The sequence below is a fragment of the Talpa europaea genome, assembly GCF_964194135.1.
Source record: "Talpa europaea genome assembly, chromosome: 14".
NCBI classification, from domain to species: domain Eukaryota; kingdom Metazoa; phylum Chordata; class Mammalia; order Eulipotyphla; family Talpidae; genus Talpa; species Talpa europaea.
The window spans coordinates 33,465,802-33,492,342 of NC_140082.1; the positions used below are offsets into that span (position 1 = coordinate 33,465,802).

At 42.6% G+C, this 26,541-nt stretch overlaps 1 protein-coding gene across 1 annotated transcript in view; it reads right to left on the reverse strand.

Annotated features, from left to right (window-relative positions):
- Positions 1-19,921: 19,921 nt before the first annotated feature.
- The window catches only part of TAF3 (TATA-box binding protein associated factor 3), a gene marked incomplete at its 3' end in the record, with an annotated part of 166,054 nt that continues 159,434 nt past the window's right edge, over positions 19,922-26,541 (reverse strand). The window contains exons 5-7 of the mRNA XM_084253347.1: positions 23,967-24,222; positions 20,839-20,945; positions 19,922-20,036 (exon numbers count right to left, since the gene is read on the reverse strand). Coding sequence (XP_084109473.1) covers positions 19,922-20,036; positions 20,839-20,945; positions 23,967-24,222 — 478 coding nt within the window. The remainder of the gene's footprint in view (positions 20,037-20,838; positions 20,946-23,966; positions 24,223-26,541) is intronic.

Genomic DNA, 26,541 nt, shown 5'->3' on the forward strand with positions numbered 1-26,541 from the left:
GCCCAGATGAACATTCAATTTTCCGGCATTATCTCCACACTTAAACTCGCTTTCTCCATTTCTGTGCCAAGATAAATTTGCATAATATTTGCAGCTGTAATTAGCTGATGAACATCTCCCAGCCTCCCCCTTTTGTTTCTCTCTGCATTTGGTCTTCCATTGATGCCACGTTTGATCTTTAATATTACAGGATTCCCGATAGACGATTGCCTATCTTATCTCCCCGGCTCCAAAATCTTTTAAGAAGGAGGGAGAAGGAGAGAGAAGGGGTTTGGGGAAAAGCGCCAGCGAGGAGAATGGAGCTTTACTAATCAGAGTTTGCAAAGGTTACATTGGAAGAAGGTATAGGGGGTGACAGAACAAATAAGACAAATGGAGAGGAGAGATGGGGTGGGGGGTTGGGAAGCTGGAGTGAGATCTGGGGGGAGTGGGGTTAGTAGCAGCCTTGCTCCCCTTCTGGCCACACAGTAATTGCTTGGGCTCTGAGCTCGAGGCTCTGTCCCGCAGCTCCCCTCAAGCAGAAACTGGAACTTTTGAAAGCAGGCGACTCTCTTATCTGTTCATCTGTTTGTCTCTCCTTAATAGAAAGCACAGCACTCCTGAATTTCTAATATGCTACCAGCACTTTTCACTCCTGCCAGCACTGTTTAAAATAAATAAAAGGGGTGGGGGAGCGAAAGAGAAAGAAAGAAAAAAGATGCAAGGGAGCAAGGACAGAGAAGAGGCCGGTGAGTCCGCTGCAGAGCCCAGGGTGGCTTTCCAGAAGGAGCAAAACTAGAGACGGGTCCCCTCGCCTCGCTCCAGTTGTTATTGTTCGTTTCCTCCTAATGGGCAGTTTTCTGACTTGGGTGGCGGCCGTGCAGGAGGGAAGGCGGCTTAGAGGAGCCCCTGGCTGAATTAGTATTTGTGGGGATCCGGAGGGGCAGGGAGAGAAAGGAAAGAAAAGAGGGAAAAGAGGAAAAAAAAGAAGACAAGAAAGAGTCGATTTTCATGCCAATCATTGGAACAAATAGCTAACATTTAACGTTTACACCCGCACTGGCGGCGCCCTGGCGCTGCGAGGACCTGGAGCCGGGCTAAAATGTCCCGAAAGCCTTTGGAGAAATCGAGTTTCCAGCTATCAGGTTCTCCCCAGCTCCCCCCTTTCAGGAGGCTTCGGTTTCAGGCTGGACTTGTCCAGTGTCTGCGTTGCTGCTGCGCGCTCCTAAATGAGTGTCAAGGAGGCAAATATCAAATAGCGCCGGGGTCAAGGCGATTTAGTTAACCAGGCGGGTGCTCGGGACTTGGAACTTGTGGGGGACCGCGCTGGGGAGGGGGGCGGGCTGGGGGCGCGCGGATGAATGAATGACCCGCGGAGGGGGGCGCCTGGAGCTGAGGAGGGTCCCAGCACAGGTGGGGAGAGCGCCTCCCCACACCTCCTCCCCCTCACTGGGCAAAGTGGGGCTCTCACCTTGGGCAAAGTGGGGCTCTCACCTTGGGCAAAGTTTCCTTAAAACTTTTCTAAATAAGGCCAGTTTTCTAAAACGAAGTGAAGAAACTGGGATGTAGCCCGGCCCTACCTCTCGTGTCTGCACCCTTAGTAATCGTCCATCTGCTAATCGAGGGGAGTGTAACAGATGATCGCCAAGGTTCTTCCTGCCGGGAACAAGAGCAGGCTGCGGGGCTGGGGTAGTGAATAAGGAGTGGAATGCCCCGGAGGTGGCCGGCTTTGCAGCCCCCCAAGACACCCCGGGCACGCCTTGTCACCGCTCCCGGCTCCCTAGCTTGGCCCTAAGTCGTTGGCCGGACAGATATCCAGAGAGGACCACTGTGAGCTTCGCCGAACCCCAGGAGCAACAGCGATTATTCTGGGTCACCCTCTCGGGAAGTCCAGCTTGCCCACCCCAGCCACCCAAGTGGTTTAGGCGCGCGCTCCCCAGTGCCCAGATGCAACATCCTTTACATCCTCTCTCTCTCTCTCTCTCTCTCTCTCTCTCTCTCTCTCTCTCTCTCTCTCTCTCTCTCTCTCTCTCACATACACACACACATCGGGTGGAGGATAGTTTAAGGTTTATTTCAACATCCATAACCCCGGTGCCATAACGCAAATCCAAACAGATGCAGCCCTTGGACGGGGAGCGGTAGGTAGTTCAGCCGCACCGCTCGCCGGGTTAGAAATCGATTAACCAGAGCCAGCGCCTTAGGATTTTATACATTTTTTTTCCTTTATTTTTGAGCCCTAGTTTCTGTGTTCCAGGCAGGGGGACGTGGGCACGTGCGCCGGGGCTTCCCGGCGGGAGCGCAGGGCCGGGTTCCCGGGGCCGCGGCGAGGGAGGGGCGCGCGGGGCGGGGCATGCGCGCCGGACGCCGCGAGCTCTTTCCCCAGCGTGGAGAATCCCGTCGAGGCAGTGGGCAGACCCACGGGATGGTTTCGAAGGTTGCTGCTGGGTCGTCCGGGGCCGGAACCCACATCCACGCTGTCTTTTTTTGCCCCCACCCTATTTCTAACCTGGCGAGCCCCCCACCTGTCCACCCCTCCCACGCAGGGCAGGGTCTGCGCTAGGACCCCCCGCAGGGCCCCAGCGCTCTCGGGGTCCTCAAGTGCCTGCAGAGTGGGGGGTCTGTGCTGCAAGCCGAAGAGGAAGCAGGGCCAGGCATGAGCCGGGGTGGGCTGGTGGGGGGTGGGGGGGCTTGTCTTCTTAAATAATCCTCCTTTTGGGGAGTCTCTCCCTCCTCTCAGTGTAATTCTCGGTGATAGATAGTCATGAAGACTAATCACGAGACGACTCTCCCCTCCTTTTTTTTCCCCCCAAATTAAAAAAAAAAAAGAAAAAATACGCACCAAACTCCACTACCGTTCAGGTTCCGGAGAAATTCTCAAATAGAGCAGTGTAATTTCTCAGTTGATTTTGATTGACATACTGTCCCTGGGATCATGTGTTAATCCCTTCTTCACTCAAGCCTTTTCATAACTCATTTCTCTCTTGCTAGATGGGGACTCTGATGGTTACCGAGGCAACGATGATAGCACTAAGCTATTTCCCTCTCTGCAAGGAGACCATTATTCCGCATGCATAGGCCATTTGCAGCAGAGGTCGTCACAAAGTCATTCACAACACAGCACACGTTTATTAAACTTTTATTCTCTTTTTTTCCCCAACACAGAAACTAGTTTGCACTTGTACCAGGGGGTATCATTGTCCTGCTCTGTGTTGGTAATAACTGCGCTGGAGTGCGCGGCCCCCCACGGACACCCCTTCACGCACACCCGATACCACCCTCCTTGCGCTGAGGCCGGAGGTCCAGCCACTTCTCCTTCAGCCTTCGGGTCTCCTCTGACGTAACCCCTGGGACCTTGAGGATCTGGAGAGGAGGTGGCAGCCGGAAAGTATAGACAAAGCTGCTTCCCAGCTCATGCCATCTCTGCTCCCGGGGCTGACTTAAGGGAGGCCCTTTCTTTGCCTTCCAACCCAGTACACCCACCTTTGGCTCCATTTTCTCAGAGTGCTCCCTCGGCCATGTGCCCTTTCTCCTCCCCTCCTTGGGATCTGCGCCCTGGCCAAAGTTTCTCCCAGGGTTGCCTGGGGATGGGGGGGTGGGGGCTGTCCGTATCTTGGGGGTTCTGCCTAGCTGCCCTGTCTTGGGACTCCAGAGAAGCCACTTGCCAGGAGCACCATGGGCTTAGGATTTTCTTCTCAAATTGACCAGGAACCGGCCAGGGCCACCCTGCTCGCTGGTGGTCAAGTTCCCGGCCTAGCCTCTGGCACGTGTGGGGCTTGGGAAAAACAGGAATTTGGTCCTGAGTCTTCTCACTGGGGCTGGAGCTGGTGGGTGGGGTAGGTGGAGCCAAGGAGCATCTGGGGCATCTGGGGCAAGGAGCCAAGAGGCTCAAAGACCTGGTACACAGTCAAGCAAGCAGGCAAATGGATTTCCACTCTCAACCCACAAGCCCACGCAAACCAGAGTTATGAAGGACACTAGTAGCCTTGGCCTCTATCTCCCCAGCCTCTTCTCTCAATTTCTCACTCCCTTCACGCTTCAACCCTCCCTTCTTCCCTTTGATGTTCTCTCCCCATGGTCTCTCTCTCTCTCTCTCTCTCTCTCTCTCTCTCTCTCTCTCTCTCTCTGTGTGTGTGTGTGTGTGTGTGTGTGTGTGTGTGTTGGATCCACTGGGGCTTAGGGTTGCAGGGCAGCCTCTGTGAACTTGACTTAGGAAGACCAGGATCCCCTGCCTGCCCAGGCTCCCTGGCACCCAGTAAGTGAAGTCTCCTGCCCCTCCCAGGCCACACATCCACCCACTAGCACCCTGCTCTTGCACCAACTTGATGAAGAGCCCCCTCACCCCATGTCCCAAAGAAGTCCCCTCCCAAAGCCCTCTCCTAGTCACCCTATCAGGTCAGTTGCACACCACCCCCACCCCCAGAGCCAGACCCAGGCAGTGGAACTGGTTCTTAGCTATGCTGGCAGACACCTGTGGGGTGGGGGAAGGAGCAGAGCTGGGCAGGAGCAGATGTGTAGCTGGGTATATGTTGGGGCTCCTAGATGACAGGTGGAAAGTGCACCCGGGCCTCTGAGGAGCTACCTCCTTTCCCAAGCCCAGGATTCCAGAAGGCCTGACCATCACACACCCCACACCCGCAGGTGGTGCCGACAATCTGACAACCAGAGGCAACTCTGCTTGCTTGGGTAGCCCCATTCCCTGTCCTATCCTGAGAGCAAGGGGGTGCTCCCCTTTACTACAGAAGTGACATGTCTGCCCTCTCAGGAAGGCTCCAGAAGAACTGGTGGTTGGTCCCCAAGTTCCCCCTATCTGAGTCGCCACCCCAGGGGCAGTAGGACCCCCACTACATAGTTCATGGAGAGAAGGGATGAGGTCATCCTTCCCCTGTATCTCTATGGGCTTTGCTGGAGGCTCCACTCCCACACTGACAAACCTCTGGGGTAGATTAATAGAGAGAAACCAACCTCAGGTTGCTAGCCTTTCTTTAAAACCTTCCTGCAGGCAGGCACATTGGGGCCCCCACGGAAGCTATGGGGTGTGGGGGTGGGCTGCAGTGGCCAGAGCAGAGAGCATAAGAAATAGGGAGTTTGGGGCCTCCCTGGTGGCGCAGAGGTTGAGCGCTGGGTTGCGAAGCTGCCCGCGGCCTCTGCGGTGCTGGTTCCATCCCCGTGCTGGTTCCATCCCCGGCTGCTCCCCGGCCACCGGAGGAGGGTCCCACATGGCTCGCAGACCTCTCCTGCCACCCGCTGCTCCCCTCAGCAGTGTACTTCGGTCCTTCTGCCTGCTCTGCTCCCTGCTCTGGCTCTGGTGAATTCTCTCACCCTCCCGCGCTTCTGACTGTACCCAGTGCATGTATAAACAAAAAACAAAAACAAACAAATAAAATAAATAAATAAATAAATAAAAAGAAATAGGGAGTTTGTAGGTAAGCTAACTCAGCTTTTTAAAAGGTGACTCCATCTGGAGCACTGCAGTGAGCGTGGCCAGCAGGAAGCAGAAAGAGCCCCTCTCTAGGCCTCCTAGGCTTGCTGGGGTGGGGGTGGGGTGTTCGGAAGTTCACAGAAGGTCACTTCCCTGACTAGACAGGGGGGTGGTGGAGACCTGGGTGTGGTGAGGACTGGAGCAGGAGCTTTTGAGGACGGGAGGGAGAAAGGCTTCAGATGAAGGCTGTGGGCATGTGTTCCCTGTGTTCAGGCTGGCAGCAGCTTACAGGTAAGTGGAGGTGAGGATGGTGCCAGGAGTCCTCTGGTGACCACAGAGTCTTTACCCAGGGTCATCTTTAAGCCTGACAAGTCTGCAATCACTGTGTCTCTTTAAGGCACACATGCCACACAATTCACCATCCCACTGTTACCTTGGGGACAACCAAACTATCAGAAGTTCTGCCCCCAGGGAAAAAACTATCCCAATTACATGAAGCTTAGGCTCTGCCAAAGGCCATAATTACATTATTCCATAATAGCAGTAACTATATTCATCATAAAATAAATGCAGGTTACAGGATAATGCTTGTTAAATATGCAGGACAACCTATGAGATGGGTTTGTCCCTTCCTTACAGGTGACACTGTGTCTGACCTTGACCTCAGCTCTCTTCACTGCACCTTGGCCTTGCTTCTCTTCTCCCAGAAGATCTGTGATCCATTGAGTTTCATCAGTTAGGCATTTCTTTTATTCATTCATCATTCCTTCCTGCCTTCCACATTGTGTTCCCCTCACGGGCATGTCCTCCTAAACTCTGAGGCCTCAAAACAGGAAACACTCTCTGTCCTCAAGATGGCCACAGGTGGGAGTAGGGGAGGGACAGCCAGTGGATCCCTGTAGGGGCAATAAATACTATATTAAAAGTAGACCATGATGGGTGTGAGTCCAGATGAGAGAATGCCTGGGATTGTCTTCCAACGTTCCCCTAAATGCTGGCACTGAGCTGGCTCCTGGGGGATGCAGAGCAGGGGCAGAGGGGATCCCATAGGTGAACAGGCAAGTTCAGTGACATGGGTTTGGGGGATGGGTACAGAGAGTTCAACAAGCCATGAGAAATGCAGTGAGCCCAGAGAGCTGCAAGCCTTGCAGTCAAATAAACTGGCTTTATCCTTGTGGACACAGGGGACTCAGGGACAGCCCTTAAGAGGAACAGCCTGATCAGAATGAGTGGAGGTAGATTCTAGATGCTGTTCTGGTGACAAGTCACCACCCCCCTTCCCAAACACACACCCAGAACTAACCAATTGTATAAAATAAATTGTAACGATATTGTTGGGGTTTTTTTCCCCAAAATGCTTAGACAAAAGCAACATTCACCCCAAAGCTCATGAATCTCTGTGTGTTTTTCAGTACTGTGGTGTGGGCCTTTAGTCCTGGGTAAAGCAGCCCTCGCCCACTGGCTTTGTTTCAAAGTCATAGCTTCGGGCCTCCCCAGTGGCACAGCGGGTTGAGGGCAGCTCTGTGAAGCTGTCCACAGCCTCTGCAGCACAGATTCGATTCCCAGCTGGCCAGGGAGACACCCACATGGCGTGGCAGACCTCTCCTGTCATGTCTGCTGCTCCCCTCAGCAGTGTTTTCGGTCGTCTGCCTGTTCTGTTCCCCGCTCTGACTCTGATGGATCTTCTCACCCCCCATGCCTCTGGTCTGTACCCCGGTTCTCGTATAAATAAAAAATAAATCTTTAAAAAAAGTCACAGCTTCACCTGCACCAACAGCATTTTGACAGTTTAACTACTGCCACTTAGATGAATCCAAGCCCAGAGATAGGCGGTTACACCACCCAGAAAACCACATTGCAACATGTCTGCGATGGGAACGAGAAGAGAGAAGCACACTCATGAACGTATGGCAGGTATCTACAAATCCTCTCACTAATTGATGGGCTCTCTATATATCATCCTAGATAAAGGGCCCCAGTGCAATAAATGCTGATGTTTAGAACATCCTGATAGGGCTTTGTTAACAAGAAGATAACACAAGAGCAAGATATGTTTGTTTAGCTGCCTATAGATAAACCCAATAGGTCTTTGTTAACTTTCCATGACTGATGGCAGCCACTAACCATGATAAATAATCCTGGAACAGGGAACTTTATTTAAAGTGCCAGAAATGGGACCTTAATTTTTAGCTCTTCCAAATGATGAGGTGGTATTTTCCACTGCAAGCACATACATACATCGTAGTCCATCAGAGCCCAATTTCCTCGAAATAATGTTAAGCCTTCAGCCTCTGAATCACCATGCTGACCCTTGATGCTTTTTCAAGGCATGTCATTTTCTAATCGCAGGACACCTAAGCAAGTCTGAGGAACTGGATTTCACAAACAAGTCTTCAAAAGGTGGCAATGCCTTCAGAAATCCACCCAGAGGACTTTCTAGTAATTGGGAATAGGTAAAACTCTGCTTTTCAATACTTGGGAAGAGGATAATGCTCAGCAAAGCTTGTCTTTGTGACATGTTGGAAGTTGCAAAGTCTTATTCAGAACTGATTGCTGAATCAGGTTTTATTTTTCAAGTGAAGGAGGGGAGTTTTTTTCTCTAGTTTGAAACCATGGGTTGCCCACAGAGTATAACATTCCTTTGACTAGATGGAGCCATATGTAACACTTTGTCCAGAACTCACCCCAAATGAAAGCCTCAAACGTCATTGAAGGCAGTTCCTTCATAAATCTGGTTACAAAGAGACCAAACTTTTTCTGCGGTGAAAAAAATTTGTATTATGTTGTTATCTTTAATTCTATCGTTTAAAAGAAAGCAATCATTTTTACTAAAAACATCATTTGAATTTTAATCTTTACTAAAAGCCAGCAAGGAGGGGAAGAATTGACCTGACCATATAATCTTCCCTAACCTGCCAACTAATCAATTTTGATAAAAGAAGTGATATGGGGTCTCTGAAGTTAACCAGATTTGCCACCAGTAAATGGAGGTCCCAGGTGAAATGATGTCTCGGGTAATAAAAAGAATATGAAAGGGAATTCATTCTTAATGTAGAAAATTACTATTTGCAAAAGCCACAGATTGAATATGTCCTAAAGTGCTGGAAAAGCTTTTTTTTTTTTTTTTTTTAAAATGTGTCACAAATAAGAAAGAGTTATTGTCTTTCAGTTCTCTTTTTGGTTGGAGTCACACTCTGGGGCAGCTGAGTCTTGAAAGCATCAGATCTGATTCCCTAGACTCCCTGGAACCACAAGTTCACATCCCAGAGGGGTTGGGCTCAACCCTTCCTCCTTCCTAGGCAATAAATAGCATGGAAACCAGGTTATCTATGTGGCCAACTTTCAGGAAAGACCTTGAAAACAGAGACGGCCGTGGACCTGGGTGGTCACGTGGTGCTTTCCATTACAGAGGCCTTCCCGCAGGGTGGCTGAGGCGCACTGATCCCAGGAGATACTCAACTGGGTTTTTAATAGAAATCCATTTAAAAGGCTGTGATAGACTGCGGATGGAGCCGTCTCTGCTTACCTGACGAGAAGCCATTGGGTGGCTCCATCAGATTAGGTGTGAGCAGGGTACAGAATTTGGAATGCTTACTTTCATGTTCGGGATTCGGAGACATTTCTATAGCGCCTTCATATCTTAGCACCATATTTTGTATTCCTGATTAGAGGGTTGGCTTAGATACAGCATGATTAATGTTTCTTTTTTTAACTTTCTTTTCTTTTCTTTTTTTTTTTTTTTTTGGCTCAAAGAGTTAGTACCCTCACCTGAGTCTAAACAATCCAGTTATTGAAATTCTAGCATGCTTTTTAAGCCTCGTGCCATTTCCTTACACAAGGTGAGTGGTTTCTGCTCACTTTTGCACAGGGTCTGTCTAATTTCTGATATTGCCCCACTTAGTATGAAAGATCAGCTTTTTTGCTGAAAAAAAAAATCAGACAAAGCCAGGGAACAGTAGTGTTAATGTTTGTTTTCGAGACATGGGTGTCCTGACACTCGGGCAGTGACTGAGGGGCCAGACAGTTTGTCTGGGCCATTCCTCACTATTGCTTCAAGCCTTTTGCTTCTGATCGCTGAGTCCTCAGGAGACACAATTTATAGCTTAATGAAAAATAGGAGCTTGCAAACTCTTATCAGCCACACTCGTTTCCAAGCATATTATACATATTAAAGATGATAGCCATTTAATGTGGCTTTTGTATATGGAAGAGCAAAAATGTAACCCCCAAATTAAATAATGTGACTTTTGTGTCACTAACCTACATAATTGTGAAAACTATGCATGAATATATATACATATATATCTGTATATATGTATGAGGTGTTGCAAGCTGTATATAATAATCACACCACATACTTGTATATAAACATCCTTCAGGTGGTTCTATATACACAAACTCCTAGATGCTTCTCAAAGAAAAATTGTGCAACTATGGAACATCAGCAAGAATCAATTGCTTGGAAAAGGAGGTGAATGGCCTCTTATGGCCGAAATACCATCTTCTGAATTCAGTCAGGATTTCTGCTGCATTAAATTGCTGTATTGTCTGTGACTACAAACTGAAACACAGGTTAGCTTGGTTTTAGTAGTCCGGTAATTTGAAGCCTTCCACTGGGTTTTGGTATTTTGTAATCAATAAGTAGACTTTCTTTATTGTTTTTAGCTATTTGAAGCAGAGTTCAGTGACAATGATTTGTACAAAAAGCACTTGAAAAACAACTAGCCATCCAAAAAATGAAGTAGATGTTGAATGGGCTTATATTTTACCTCTTAGAGGTTAGAAACCTCACAGAAGCAGTTCAAATGTCAGCGACTCAGTGATGTATATGAACACAGATATTTTATGTTCATATTAATGGTTAAGTCAACACAGTAGAATATGTCACTAAAATTTTATACAAACCATGGATGACTGGTGTTTGGTACATGGGCACAGATTCCCGTATACTTAAAATAATGTACTTAATGAAAAGTTGTCAGTAAATTGAAAATATTGCACTTTCTGTCCACTTGCTTTGAAGACAATAAAACAATATATTGCTTTATCCAAACTTTTGTAATTAAAGATACAGTTTTCTCCCACCCGAGCCCTGCCTCCTATGGCCATTTCTATCTACTGGAGAAATTTCTTCCTCTTGCTTCTTTTTGAAAAATTTTCTCTTGCAAGACATAAACAATCTGAAAAAGATGATTCTGTGCCTACATTTTTGTGTACTAATTTGATTGATTTTTGAAAAAAAAAATCTTAAGCCTTATTCTTTATTTTTAACCAAATTTTCACGAAAATGTTGGGGATGAGCAGTTTCTGATTGGACCTCCTCACCTGTGGATTTGACATTAACAGGTGTTGGATAGATTTCATGTGCCACTCCCGCTTAAATAGAACTCACTTATTTGTAACTTCAAATCTCAAACACAGACCTTAGAACTACAAGAGCATATTTTGTGTCAAAATGAAAGGGTGAATTCTTGGAAGGGTTTGGGCCTATAGTTAGAAGGGTGGTTGTGATGTTGGTGCTGTTTACACAGCATCCTTCCCCACCATCTGAAAGATTAGGATTACAATGATATAGCCAGGAATGCCCACATTTATGACTCTTCTCAAACTTCTCTTGCAATATGGTAGTCATAAGTCACTTGTGGCTTTAAATTTAAATTAGTTAAAATTAAATACAATTTAAAAGTTTGTTTTCCAGTTGCAATGGCTGCATTTCAAGTGCTCAATAGCTACAGGGGTCAGTGACTACTGTATTGTACAGTGCTGGGCACAAATTATAGAACATTTCTACCATCACAGAAAACTTTTGAATAACTTGAGCCCCGAGACTGAGTGCAGAGCTTGAGGAACACAATTATTTGTGCATTGAACAGATTCCTAAATAAAATAGAGAAGGGGCTGGTTGGCATGTCCCCCACTAGGGGGTGCTCTATAAGTTAGTGCATCCCTATATTTAGAAAGTTCTCCTCATTGGAAGTTGGGCTTCCTCACTTTTTATTGGGTACATTCTTTTCAGTTCTCTGAGGTCATTTAACATGATTAGAAAATGCCAGTGGCAAATCAATGCAATTCGACTTCTTGCATAATCACACTGGCTGTTCTCTCCTGTCATCCATGTGCAGAGCACCGGGGTGGAGGCACATCTGTCCAATGTTTACCACACAGTGGTGTAGGATGGCGTCAGATTGTCCACTCTGGAGAAAAAAAGACATAGGTGATCATCTATGTGAAATAATTAAATCATTTGATAATAAAATTGTCCAACCTTTCAAACTTTCTTTATAAAATCAGGATCACTCTTCTGATGGGGTGTCAGAACCCAGAGCCAGAGGCTCGTGGAAATTCCAAAATTCATAGAAGCACTGAAAAATGAAAGTGCAAAATACAAATGAATAGGTTAAACCTTAAAAAGAGCCAGATACTAAGCTCTCATTTATTGTGCCCTTACCATGGTGCAAAATGCTCTACACAACATTTCATTTAATCTTCACAACTAGCTAGTATTCTTATTCTCCTTTTACAAAGAACAAAATCAAAATTTAGGGCCTCCCCAGTGGCACAGCGGTTGAGTGCTGGGCTGTGAAGCTGCTCGCAGCCTCTGCAGCGCCGGTTCAATCCCCAGCTGCCGGTGAGGGTCTGTGTGCTCTTTGCTACGACAGGAAATTTGTTGCTGCTTTTCGGTGAGAACATGATGAGGGACACAACAGTCGTGGAGCAGGTTTGCAAGGCAAGACTCTGCTACTTGAGCAGAAGTTCTTGTGCCATTTATTGAAAGCACATGGGCTAGTAAAAGCTGACCATGTGACAATGGTATGAGGAATAAAGTCCGGAGGGTGGGATAGGAATGGGGGACAAAGTTTTACGAAGAACAGGAAAGGGGACATTGTGTCCATACGTCAAGAGACATTTGCGTCAGCAAAGTATTTGATGTTATCACAGACAGAGCTATCCGAGACCACCATGGAGATAGTCACGTAATCAGGTCAACAGTGGCCTAGGCATCCCCGGGCCTGCCTCGTGATAGGGGCTCTACTCCGAAGGCAGTCAAGGAATGCTCTGCTGGTATTTGCAGATAGCAAATAGGTCGCAGTTGTCCATGGGTGGCCAGCGAGTAGCCAGCTCATAGGAACCCACAGCTCTTCACTACTATATGTTATCTGGACTCCTTAGAATACAGTTAGTGATCTAAAGGGCAATTGAAAAGAAGACATAGGACTTGGAAAGTTTCTAAAACATTGAAAGCACCTTAACAGGGGCATAGATCTGGCCAATTCAAACCTAACTTCTGAAAACTGGTAGAAATATGGAAGACCAAAAATATCTCATCATAATTCAAACATACTTACTGGAAATGTACTTGAAACTACAGCTGGTGTCACCCATGGGTGTGGCACTGAAGGAGCTATGTCCCCCGTCACCAAAGGGGATCTGTGCTACACTGTCCCCAAACCAAACCAAATAGCAAGCCAACCTCATCTATGGGTCTGTTTCCATTTGGGGCTGTGGAGATGAATGCCAGGCCAGAGGAGGTCGTGTGGAGATTTGAGGTCACCTTCTGTCGCCTCCTTATTGGGAAACCCTGCGGCAACTAGCCTCACTCACCCTTCAAAGTTAAAACCAAAAGTTGTTTCTTCTCATACTGAAAAATAAAATGCTCTAGAGGTGTTTATGTTTTGTGACGACCCCCCTTACCGTACTTCCATTGGTGAGAACTCACCTATTGTTCCTAGAAGCAAAACTCTCCTCTGCATTCAGTGTAGTAGGGATTTATAAATAGTACTTTACATAGATTGCATCAGGAATGCATATATTTCAGGAGATTGAAATGATAAAAATGATCTCTCTAGGGAGACCTAATCTTTTGGGTTTTTTTTTTAAGATTTATTTATTTATGCATACAAGAACTGGAGTACAGGCCAGAGATGCGGGGGTGAAAGGATTCACCAGAGACAGAGTGGGGAACAGAACAGGCAGATTGACCAAAACACACTGCTGAGGGGAGCAGTGGGCGAGACAGGAGAGGTCTGCTGTGCCATGTGGGTAGCTCCCTGGTGGGCCGGGGATTGAACTCGTGCTGCAGAGGCTGCAGATTGCTTCTTAGTGCAGTGCTTAACCCCCTTGTGCCACCAGGGAGGCCCTAATCTTTTGTTTGTAGTCAATTTTAGATCCATTAAATCTTCCTGGGCAGGGTTATAAATTTGTCAACTTCCTTTTTCTTTTTAAATAAGATTTCTTAAATTGTAGAGAATAAGGGTACTATGGGTGCTTTGGTGGTGGGAGAGCTACAGTAACCACAGCTGTGGGGAGAAATCCTACGCTATCAGAAAATTAACAAGAATGTAAAATAATGGTACTTAACTAAAAGTTTAATTATTTAATAAAAAAATCTAAAAAATATAATGACTAAGCAGAAAAATAGCTAAACTATATATATAGTTTTAACAGATATTTAGAAAGTGGTCTCTGTATAAGCACCTCTCAGGTGGAGAAATATGACGCTAAGTGCCTCAGAGGAAATATGATGCTGGCCTAGAAGCAGCGCCAGCTTGCTTACACTAACCCCATCCAAAGGAGGAGATGCTCTCCTCACTCTCACTGGTATGGTTTCCTTGCTTTCCCACCTTTGTATGCACCCCAAAAGAATAGTGTAGTTTTGCCTCTTTTTAAACTTCACAAAGAATTCTACTATATGTCATTCCCATGTCTGTGTTGGTTTACATTTTGTGGCCAAATACCCCTTAGACTCATTGACCTATAGCTGGAAGTTGGTCAAACAGTAGTCAGCACTGATTATCTTTCTGTGAACTTTTGACTTGGCTCCATCCTGAGGTTCCATCCTCCAGATAGTGCACAATTCTATTGTCATGACCTGTGGCTTCTATCTACGACACTGAGGACATGCCCACTCACTTCATCTTAGCTTCCCCACAGTGCCGGTGAGCCTTGTCCAGAGAGATGACTAAGGAAGATTCTTTTGAGACATATATGGATCTGGCTAAGTGCAGGACACTCTGAACTTCCTATTTATTGTTGTGAATATTGCCAGTCACTATGTCAAAGTTAATAGAATAAAAGATGAGGAATGGCTATAGGGAAATTTAGTTATAACAAAATCACTTTCTAAAAGCTGACAAAGAAAAAAAATTTAGTTGATATTCCAAACAGTATATAAGAAGAAATAATCAGGGCCTCCCTGGTGGTGCAAGGGGTTAAGTTGCAGCACTATGAGGCTTTCCACAGCCGCTGCAACCCCCTGCCAGGGAGCTAACTAACCCATGTGGCACAGCAGACCTCTCCTGTCTCACCCGCTGCTCCCCTCAACAGTGTATTTCAGTCACTCTGCCTGTTCTGTTCCCTGCTGTCTCTGGTGATGCCTCTCACTACCTGTACCCCAGTTCTTATATGCCTAAATAAATAAATCTTTTTATAAAAGAATAATCAGAATATAATCTGGTAATATTTGTGGACGATTTGAACTTCCTTGAAGTACTTCTTTAGCTGAGAAGCAGCACATTCTCTTCAAACCATTTAATTTGGCAATAGTTAACTCATTAAGGACAGTAACAATGGCATTCTTCAGGCTTGTTATTTTGCTTAAGATCGTCCCTAAATGTTTCAACAGTCAAAGAAAGATCAAATTAAAAAAACCCACAAAACTTCAAAAGGATAACCCTGTACTGAATAGGATCCAAGGATATAGCACAAAATCATTGCTTAGGTTACCTAAGTACATAAAACATGCTTCTGTTTTCAAAGCCCAACATATTTGAATCTTGTGGCATATATATCAAATATGTACATATATATAAATATTTTTCAGATTAATATCTACTCTGCTAGTTCCTAGAACAGTTAAACCACTTGCTAAGCTTTACAATGTTTGTTGCAAATATAAACATTTCAACAATAAAGTTGTATTAACATTAAAAACCTCTGGCAATCTAAGGTGGAAAGCTGTATAGAAAAGGGGGGAAAGAACATGTATGGAACATGCTTAGGATTTGATGAAATGTTTTAATACTTAGTGTAAGATGGGAACAACTGCAAGACTACAGAACAAAAGGAATAGCTGGGATATGGGAGTGGTCATTCTCCTGGAAAAATTGAGCTTGTGTCATGCAGTTTGCAGCAACATGGATGGAGCTGGAAGGGATCATGCTCAGCGAAATAAGTCAGAAAGAAAAAGAAAAATACCAGATGGTCTCACTCATGGCAGGAATTTAGAAAACCTAAATAAGGGACCAGGAAAAAGACTAATTAATACAAAGTAAAAATCAAAATCAACAAGCAACTATAAACCAGAGACACACTATGGGGGGGGGCAGGGAGAGGAAGGACTAGAGTCAAAATAACAGGGGTGTGTGTGGGGGGGTGCAATTGTATGGGGAATATAACCAAAACGAAAATGCATACATTTTGCAAAAATGAAAAATGATGTAAGAATTATATAAAATATTTAAAAAAATTGAGCTTGTGTCTGATACATTTTTGCTATTTCCATGAACTTCCTACCACATGCTGAATGAAGCTGTTGCAAAAACTAAGTGAAAACTGAGTTGTCCAGGATGAAAAAGGTATGTAGCTGTTAACAATCATATGTTTAAATGATATAAAGAATAATTTTTGACCATCCACCTGATATCTAATCTATTGGCCAGCATGCATGGATTAATAGTTACTTTATACTTTTTATGTGACCTTCCCAAAGAAATTGTTTCCTCACAGAATGACTGATGCTATTGTGGAGAGAGACGTTATTCAGAACATTATTTCGTTCCCAGTCAGGGTAACTCATCTACTTTTAGCTTAAACTTCTAAAGAAAACAGCTATGATCTAAAGAGATTGGCCATAAAAACTATTTGTATTGAAAACTTAGCCAGCATGCCTTTAGTGAACTTCATTCATTAGCATTCTTACTGGCCAGGTTTCCATATCTCAGTGTTCATTTTATACTTGAATTTGGTTAGTAGGTCTTTGTTTAATCGTCCTATTGACAGGAGAACAAAGGCGGTTTAGGTGATACCGTAGAGTAATACACTATATTTTCTCTCTTAAAAAAGCCCGACAGAGCCAGAATGCTCTGATACCTTCCGATTTTCTTCAGGACATTTGGAACCACGAATCAGCTGGAGGATAAAGTTCCTCAGTTTACTTCACTGCAGACACCTTCAGAAGAGAAACACCGTGCCAGTCATAGAAATGAGGCTTTGCCAGCAACGTGGGGATCCGAGGGCAGATTATCTCCCCAGAAGAGTTTCTGTTTCCCAGGAGCGTGGGTGCCCTGTGTGTTAAATACCAACTCCTCTCCAGTCAAATCGCTAGCCATGACTGATTTTTGTGCTGACTGCTTCTCTTTATAAGAATCTACGTTAAGCTCAGGTGATAGTGCTGGCAATAAATGCAAACAGTCCATGAGTTTACTTACAAGTGGAAGACTTCTAATGTGCCAAAGGGAAATACTTTCCATTCTTTTGCACGGAGTTCTCTCAATCACTGTTGTCCCTTCACATTCCTGCTGCTCTGTGATTTCCTTTTCCCTCCAGTCAAAACCCATGTCTTTCTTACTGCCTTGGATCCCTGAAGATTTTTTTTTTTAAAGATTTACTTATTTATGCAAGAGCTGGGGTGCAAGCCAGAGGTGTGGGGGGTGAGAAGATTCACCAGAGACAGAGTGGGGAGCAGAACAGGCAGACTGACTGAAATACACTGCTGAGGGGAGCAGCGGGCTAGTCAGGAGAGGTCTGCTGCACCATGTGGATTGCTCCCTGGCTGGCCAGGGGATTGAACTCAAGTTGCAGTGGCTGCGGATAAGCTTCATAGGTTGTGTATTAACCCCTTGCGCCACCAGGGAGGCCCCGGATCCCTGAAGATTGAATCACCTTCCCCAATTTATCCCTCTTCCCTCTTGTTCAGTGCAGTTTTTTTCTTTTCCTATTTTGTTTGACTTCACTAAGGGAAGTGAACCACTCCCCACTCTCTTTGTAACGTCTGTGCCTTTGTAAGTTGTTCTCTTTTCTTCAGTATTACTTTCTGGAGAATCATTATGCCCAACTTTCTAACTTTTCTTGGAGCACAGGTGTTTTATTTTCTAATCCACATTTCTTCTTGCAGTTTCTTGAACTTCCTTCGGTTGGTATATGGACAGCCATGCAGTAATGACTGAGACCTCTAGTTCATTTCACACAGGCCACTGAGCAGTCAGAAGATGGTAACAACTTTTGGTCTCTGGTGACCTGGACTGGATTCAACTCACTGACCTAGAGGTGAAAGGCTCTGTATTCCATTACTAATCCCTTGAGCTATCCAGCCCCCTGAAAATGATTCTTTGGTTTTATTATTGCAAAGGCCATTTATAAAATCATGAACTGGATTTAGGAAAGCAACCATGAAATAGCAAGGGACAACAAACTGATTGAAATTCCTTCAATGTAGTACGGGCTGAAGTCTCTCAGACAGTAGGATTGGGGGGAAAGTTATATATATATATATAGCACCTCCATTCTTATTTTAGCAGCATGACCGGCTCACTTAAACGTGGCAACTTTAGATCCACTGACCATGCCTCAAGGAACTAAATCCTAAATAAAGAAAATGGAAAAGCAAACTATGAAATAGCCAATAATCTTTATTTTGTACTCCCCCCACCCCCCCATCCCTCTCCAAAAAGCACTACCGGGTATATTTATGCATGTGAAAATATTGTATAAAGTATTTAGAATGATCTCAAATTAATAAAACAAAAAAAAAACCACGTATATCTCAACATAGATGCTTTGTTTCTTTGAAGGGATAGAAAAATGTTGGCTTCTAGAACAAGGAGGGCAATGAATACTGTACTCTTAAAAGGTCTACTCCATTTCCACTGATTTGCAATTTAACATTCATGGCAGAAAACCTCATTTCTCTAATCACATAATATTGTCTTTTAAAATATGACTAATTCATACACTAATATCAATTTACTTGGCATTAAAAAAAAATCACAATTTCTATTGATATATTTGTATTAGATCCAAAGCCCATATTCTAGCATTCAAGATAATGCATTACACTGGCCCAAATTGGGATTATTTCAAAATCAAGTAAAAGTCCATATTTATTCCAAAGTTGCTAAAATATGCTAATAAAATTAAATTTGATGTTTTACATTAAAAATAAAATATTTGGTTTATCTCTCAGACATCTATAACATATAATAAATAGTGGGCAGTATAGTAATATAATAAAGTTTTGTGATACCCTGAAATTTGATGTTTTCTTAAAAAAATTCATAATATACTTCATTTCAGCCTTAAACCACAATATCAATGAACAACAGATTTGCAGAAATAAAACAATATAAACACAAAATGCTACAGTATGTTTTGTTTTGTTTTGTTTTTTTTTTTACTTTCGGGGAATCTACATGTCCTTTTAATTAACATAAGTCAAAGAAATTTACAGAAAAAAAAATAGATAACAAAACAATTTCAAATCATAAACTATAGATTTAAATTGCCTTGTTTTCCTTGCAACTGCCGGGGTCCTCTTTCACCCCACAGTGTTTTTGGACACTGTGCAGGTTCAGCTCAAGGTAAATTATTTTGAACTATGGCTCTTTTTTCCAGCCTTCTTTGCTTATGTACAGCAGTAATTACAGACATGGCTGAAATCACAGTGGATTTCAGAGAAAGCCAGAATTAAACACGATAAAAAATTTTAAAAATAGCTACTTCATAAATATTTATTATTTACATTTAGGGAAGATCTTCTAGTCTGGAGAGTTTTTATACAAGTATCAATAGATGAAATGTATGAGCAGTAAGAAGAACTCCAGCAGTTAAAGGGCAAAGTTAGAATGCAACAAAGATAGAAAGTATATTAGAGTCAACAAAAATAATCTGCACAAAAGCAAACAGGACATGATAGAAACCTTTTTCTTAAAAAATATAAGGTATTTCACAAAAGCCTGGAACATTTTACATGTTAGTACTAAAAACGGGGGTCGGGGGGGAGAGGAGGCTTCATATATTTTCATCACAAAAATATTTACCAATACTCCAACTGGAGTTTTCTTTTATGTTAATATGATTATCTTACTATAGAGGGAATGAGGTTGAAAACTGTATACAGACTAATGACATCATCCTTAAATTACAGTCAAGGCAGTTTACACATTATCTTCTCATCTAATATCTTAATGCAAAGGCCCTGGAGAGAATAAAGAAAATCATAAGGGAAGATTATGGTCGTTTTATTAATAATACTTGTCACTGGTAATAGAAAAATGGAGGCGTGGCAGTCCTTTAGCCACACCCCAACTTGAGTTTTTCTTCAATCTCACTACCATGGGGCCACAGGCCAGTCTGTTTCAGAAGGGAAAAAGCCAGAGTGGATGGTGTATTCTTGTCCTCAGTCATCCAAGATTCATTCTCCAGAGGAATTTGGTGGTAGATAGGAGGGCAGAATTGCACCAACTCCCCTTCAAGGCGTCAGGGAAGTCCTGCAGCGACACTGCTCTGTCCATACCACAGGGAGTGTCAATGTGCCCGGTGCTTTCTCTTTTTGTGCTTTTTGTCCTTCTTCTTGTTGGCACACTTAGGGCAGAACCACTGCATTTCTTCTGGGGGTGCAGCCATTATTCCAACGCAGGGCCTGCCCATTAAAATAAACAGGTAGCAGATAATCAAGATTTAACTATATATAGTGTCACATATATATTATTGCAATATCATTATATATATTCTTTTCCCTTCTGTGTTTTCAAATAATTTTAATAATTATACAATTTTTAAGGCTATGGTATAGTTACCAGAAACCCAAGTCAAACAGCTCTACTTTCTGTGCACTACTGTTGCAGGTAGGGATGATTACAGTCCATAATGCCTCTTTATAGGCACTAGTGGAAAAATTAATTAGCTCATTCATCCTCTTAACCAGAAAGAGCATAATTCTTCTGAGCAATGGTTTTGTTTTATATTATAGATATCATATATCATCTAACTGAAAGGATTTCTATCTTTTTATAGCTGACATTTTAAAGATAAAATGAGATTTTCTGCATATATTTTGGTCAAGTTTCTTCAGATTGGGGAGCTGCTGAAGGGGTAAAAAAAAAAAATGGACAAGCTATTTCTGCAATTTGTGACATGTGACATTCACAAAAAGGTTACCTCAATGTTATTGTCAAGTGTACAGCTCTTACAGAAAACTGCTGGAAACAAAAGAAAGGGAAGTCCCTATATCTCCTTTTTTCCCATTTATCAAGATATATAAGCTAAACAAAATACTTGGAGTTTAGGCTGCCTAACAATAGTCCAAAGACTCCCAAATTTGGCAATTAATAATTGTATTTTACTGATTTTGCTCTACACACTATTTAGGATAGTGGCTGAGTTGGGAGAAAATCTCCACTGGATCAGGTCACTGCTCTCTCAGGATTAGATTGGACACTCACCAGTGGTACCAGTCATCACAGTCATCACAGCCGATCATAGGACTCCCATCGTCAGGCTTGTTACACCCAGGACAGATCCAGATCTGGTTGCCCCACTCATCTCTGATCTGAGGTTTTTAAAAGGGGGGCGGGGGACAAAAACAGAATGGGAGGAATGGAATGGGAAGAAAAGAACCAAAAGGAGGATAGGATCAGAATGATTATATTGTAAACCTAATAAAATAATGGAAAAAAAAACACAAAAAAACAACCCAGTAGATTAACTATTACAGCTCTGATCATGGTCATCACTGTTCTGGGATTAAGTGAAAAAGAAAATAGCTTCTAAGTGCTCAATGATAAGACATTCCAAATGAATATGTTAAATCTTTTCTTATAAGTCATAAAAATAAAGCATCTTATGATCACTTCTGTGACAATGACGTACGGTCACCTTTACCTTAAAAAATGCTATTTGCACCTCACTTCTTATGATGAGGGTCTTTATGGCAGTAACAACTGCTATTTTTGAAAGCTATAGAGCTCAGCTGTATGCTGTTTTTTTTCAATCACATTCATTGGCATGGAATTAATATATACAGCCAAATGTGCAGGTATCACCTTATTACTTATTAGCCAAAACCTTCTCCTGAACTAGCTGATAAGATCAAGGATATAAAAGAGCTGTTACTAAGTAACTTTCCATTCCTTTTATGACATTTTCAGTAAAGTACAATCAAGTAAAGGGCAAATGAAATAAGGGACTCAGGATACCAAAGAGCTACACATGGTAACATTAAGGTCAGTTAACTTAGTAGTTCTAAGTAAGAGGCATCTTTACAAATTCCATACTAACAAGACCAATTTGGAAAAAAAAACACTATTCTATAATGGACATTCAAAGATAGCAACAACTAAAAGCTAATGTTCAAAAGTTTTTACAGTAACAGTACATAATTTCATTGTTTATTTTACAAAGTGTAGTCTCTTCCTGGATTTTCAAAAACAACACTGACTAGTTAGGAAAAAAAGAAATGGTTTTCTGTGTGGGTGACAGGTATCTTGAGGGCATAGATAGGCATTTCAGTTTCCTGAAGTGCTAAGGTCTATTATTTTTGATCAAGTTTCTACAAAGACAGGGCCTCCCTGGTGGTGCAAGGGGTTGAGCACAGCACCATGAGGTGGTCGGCAGCCTCTGCAGCATGCGTTCGATCCCCGGCTGGCCAGGGAGCTACCCACATGGCGATGCAGATCTTTCCTGACTTGCTCGCTGCTCCCCTCAACAGTGTACCTCGGTCAATCTGCCTGTTCTGTTCCCCACAGAGGGTACATTCCTCTGGCCTGTACCCTCCAGCTCTTGTATGCATAAATAAAAATAAATCTTAAAAAATAGTTTCTACAAAGACAAATTAAGCTGATATGAAAGTATCTTAAAGACATCTGTGGGCTGCTACGTCTCTGACTGAGCTGGTTCTAATTTCCAGGGGAGAGAAACAGCAGTTACCATATGCCAGCTGTCTAAGGTTAAGACTGTTCCAGAATCCCATGCCCTGAAGCTGCCATGCTTGGTCAATCCTGCTGCTAGTTGATCTTTCTTAAAATTATAAGGTTGTGACTGTTTCTACATGAGAAATTTACCAGAGCATCCATAACAACTAATACCCAATACTTCAGCTTACTAAGTTATTTCAAACATCTGACTTGATTTCATAATCATCAAACAACCCTTGGGTAGGTGAAGAATGGGGGAGTGGAGTTAGGGGAATACAGATGACAATTTCGGAGCCACACTGTCAGGAGTGAAAGATTAGTCTTTTGTTCCATGGACTACGTATGTGTGTCCTCCAGATCATATATTCTGTCTCTTTAGAGAGAGAAGACTTTTCACCATATTATCTACACATCCAATATATCTCCAGGGAGTTAGCTCAAAAATCTGCTGGAGAATCAGAATTTTTAGAACTAAAACTTACCATGCAATCATCTGACACTAATCCCTTAGATACAGATGAAGAAAGGCTGAGGAGGTTAAGTATAAAATCTTTCCTCATCAACCCACAGAGATGATTTTGCCTCAGCAAAACACTTTCTAGCAGTTGGTCCCTGATTGGGCAAATTTGATGACCACACATTTTTGTATCACATCTTCTATTTTTGTCTTGAACTGCCAATTTAACATTTTTCTGTTAATTTTTTGTCTTTATTGAGACCAAAAATTGATATTTTTTGAGATTTTTCTTCTCATTCTTCTTTGTAGCATTAGAGTGCTTCTATATTTAATGATTTGTTGACATTTCTTTCCAAAATTTTTTCATTATAACAACAAATATTCACCCCTTCACTTTTCTGACTATACATCTATGCAGAAAGATCTCTGTCACCACAGGCCCATAGATCATAATCTATGTATTTGGGGGTCATGACAATGTCAGTTCACTGTTATGTGCCTAAAATCTTTTGTTGTGTGTTCACATGGCACTCTACAGTGCCAGAAGAACATATTTATATAAATATGTCATTATTAGATTGAATTCAGAGTATGAGTAAAGATCTAGGTACTGTTAAGTATGGAAAACACCTGAAACCAAGTCCCATGACAACAATGTGAACTCATTCTACAAGGTAAGTTTTGTGATCTGAAGACAGGCTCCAGTACTCAGGAAGCTCTGTGGTCTGAAAGTTCATTTCCATTCAGTACACAAGCTCTGGTGTATTCTGGACCTTAGCCAATGAAATACTACAATTAGTGCTATTACTCAGAAATACCAGCTGGCCCATGAGATCTGTGTACATTACATAAATTATACTCAAGTGAATAATTTAGTTGCTTGATCAAGAAATTCATCGTGGAATTTAAATATCACTATCTCTATATTTATGCACTGATATTGTATATACATGTATAGTCATATTCCAAAACAACATCAAATAAAAACAATGCTTTGACATTATTTATAGAGACTAAATATGTGAATGCTGCAATACAATATTTTTCAGCCAAAAGCAATACCTTTCTAGTTTTTAGAAATGCCTCTAAAATTCAATAATGATACACTTGACACTGCTTTTTAATTAAAAACATTTTCATGATAAGACCATATTCTTAAGAAACTTGTTCGTAAACATGACAGAAATAAAATATTGCTTACCACGTAAGTGCTGACAGTCTCTGTTACCACACTCCGGACAGGGGCTTTGGAACTTCCGGCTCCAGAGAAGGCAGGGGACGGAGATGGCATTATAGCAGGGGATGGGGTGGACTGTGTAAGGAGTGGCAAAGGCACCGGGGCAGGGGTCACGTGCACAGGTACAGGAACAGGGGCTGGTGCAGGCGGTGGGGTCTTGGGTCTGTTCAAAGAAGGAGCTGGCTTAGCCTCGGGGGCTGGAACCACTTTGCTGATAACGCTGTTGATAAAAGAAAAGAGGAAGAGTCAAAACAGTCAAAAGTCAAATCAAGTATTTAAAAACATTATCTCTGGGCCTCCCCGGCGGTGCAGCCGTTGAGCGCTGGGTTGCGAAGCTGCCTGCAGCCTCTGCAGCACCAGTTCGATCCCCGGCCGCGGGGCGAGGGTCCCACATGGTGCACAGACCTCTCCTTCTGCGCCCGCTGCTCCCCTCAGCAGTGTATTTCTCCATCAGTCTGCCTGTTCTGTTCCCTGCTCTGACTCTGGTGAATTCTCTCACCCTCCCACGCTTCTGACTGTACCCAGTGCTTGTATAAATAAATAAATAAATCTTTAAAAAAATAGAAAGAAAGAAAGAAAAGAGTTTAAAAAAAAAGTTAAAACATTATCCCAAAATAGCTTCCTTCCTTTCATAGATAGCAAAATACCAATTTCAGAGTCCAGGTGTAGCTAAAGACCTCAGAGTTCAAGACCCTTCATCAATTCATTTCTCAATTTATTCAGATTAATTCTTCATTTTCCTAAATTGACCCTCAATGACCAGATATTTGGACATTTTTAGCAACTAATCCACATGAACCTGCTCACAGAAATGGATTTGCTTTTGCAATAAGTGTGGTAGGCTGTTTGTCCCTCCCTGGGCTGTTTGTAGGCTGTTTGTCTCCCTCTCTATTGACTTCAGATTTGGCCCATGAAATGTGTCTGGGATTTTCAGTGGCTCTTCTGAAAAGAAGTTTTGAGAGTCACCACAAAATCAAGTTTTTCCCTTTTCTCTCTGCCACGAGTGCCCTAGATCCTAGACAGAAGGGGCTGCTCCTTAAGCTACACTGCAGGGTGATTCTTTTCTTACTCAGTAGAAGTAACACTGGACTAAATTGTAAAGATACCTTAAGTTCAAATTGTAGATCAGCTATAGGCTGGCTATGTGATCATAGGCAAGTCATTTTAAAACACTGTTTATTGATCACCTATAAGAAGCATAATATTTACTAGGCACTTTACATATATCACCTCATCTAGCCCTCACACAACAGCTTCAAAGAAATTACAATAATCCCATCTTATAGATGAAGAAACAGGATTAGAGAAAAAGGAATTTGGGTGAGTGTTAAGATGAATCAAGGTCTATTTGATCCCAAAGTACTCTTTTTTTTTAAGTCTCTTTATTTGAGGAAAAATATATATTTATATAAAAATATATAAATATGTATACACATAGCACAGAAAAAGCAATATAAGTATTTCCTTCAGATCTTTCTCCTTTCTTCAGAAGTAACCATCTTAAAGCTGGTAGGTATGTTTTTGCATTTTTTCCTTTGTACTTTTTCTGCCTTTATAGATACCTATGAACAATGTATACTGTACTACTGTTTCATATCTCAATTATGGGAACAATATCACACTATATCCTTTGCACGTAGTTTTCTTCACTTAATTTTTTAAACTGAAATGATAATTGACATTTAACATTGTACAAGTTTGAGGTGTACAATGTGTTGGTCTGATACATTTCTATATAGCAATATGATTACTAGAGTAGACTTAGCTAATTCCTTTGTCAAGTCACATGATTATCATTTTTGAGTATAGTTATGATCAAGTCTTTCAGCAACCTGAAGTTTATTATATAATACTGTTGACTATAATCACTATGTTGTGCACTGGATCTTAAAACTTATTCATCTACTAATTATCCACTTTGTTTTGGTGAACTGGAACAAGGGTTTTTGCCCAATGCCCCACTGAGAATAGGAAATAGGACATGTTACCTTGTAAATATTACCTGTTAACTTGTAAATATGTTCAAGGACTTCCTTAGGCTATATTCCTAGGAATAAACTTGCTGGGTCACAGGGTACACATATTTTTACCTTTACAAGGAATCACCAATTTGCTCTTCCTTTAGAGTAGGAAGTTTTAGGTTCATTTTAGCCATTTTAGATTGCACCAACCTATCTCTTTCTATTATTCCAAACTTAACTTTCTAGGACTTGTTTTTCTGATTAAAAAAGTAGAAATAAATATAGCTATCTCAGAGCATTGTGGTGAGAACCTGAACATAGACAAACACTCCAAAAATGATGTACAGATGTTAAGTGTTAGTACCAGCATTCCATTCATGACTGTTGCTCATGACAACTCCTGGCATCATGATTGCCAACCTGCAGAATTCCACTTTTTCAAAGTCCTACTTTAGAAACCATCTCCACTAAAAGCACTGATTCTTTGCTATTAGCTATTCTGATCACAAACTTTATTATAAAACATTACTTTTTACAAATTCCATCATAAGTAAAAATTAATGCTTTTGAATTGCCGT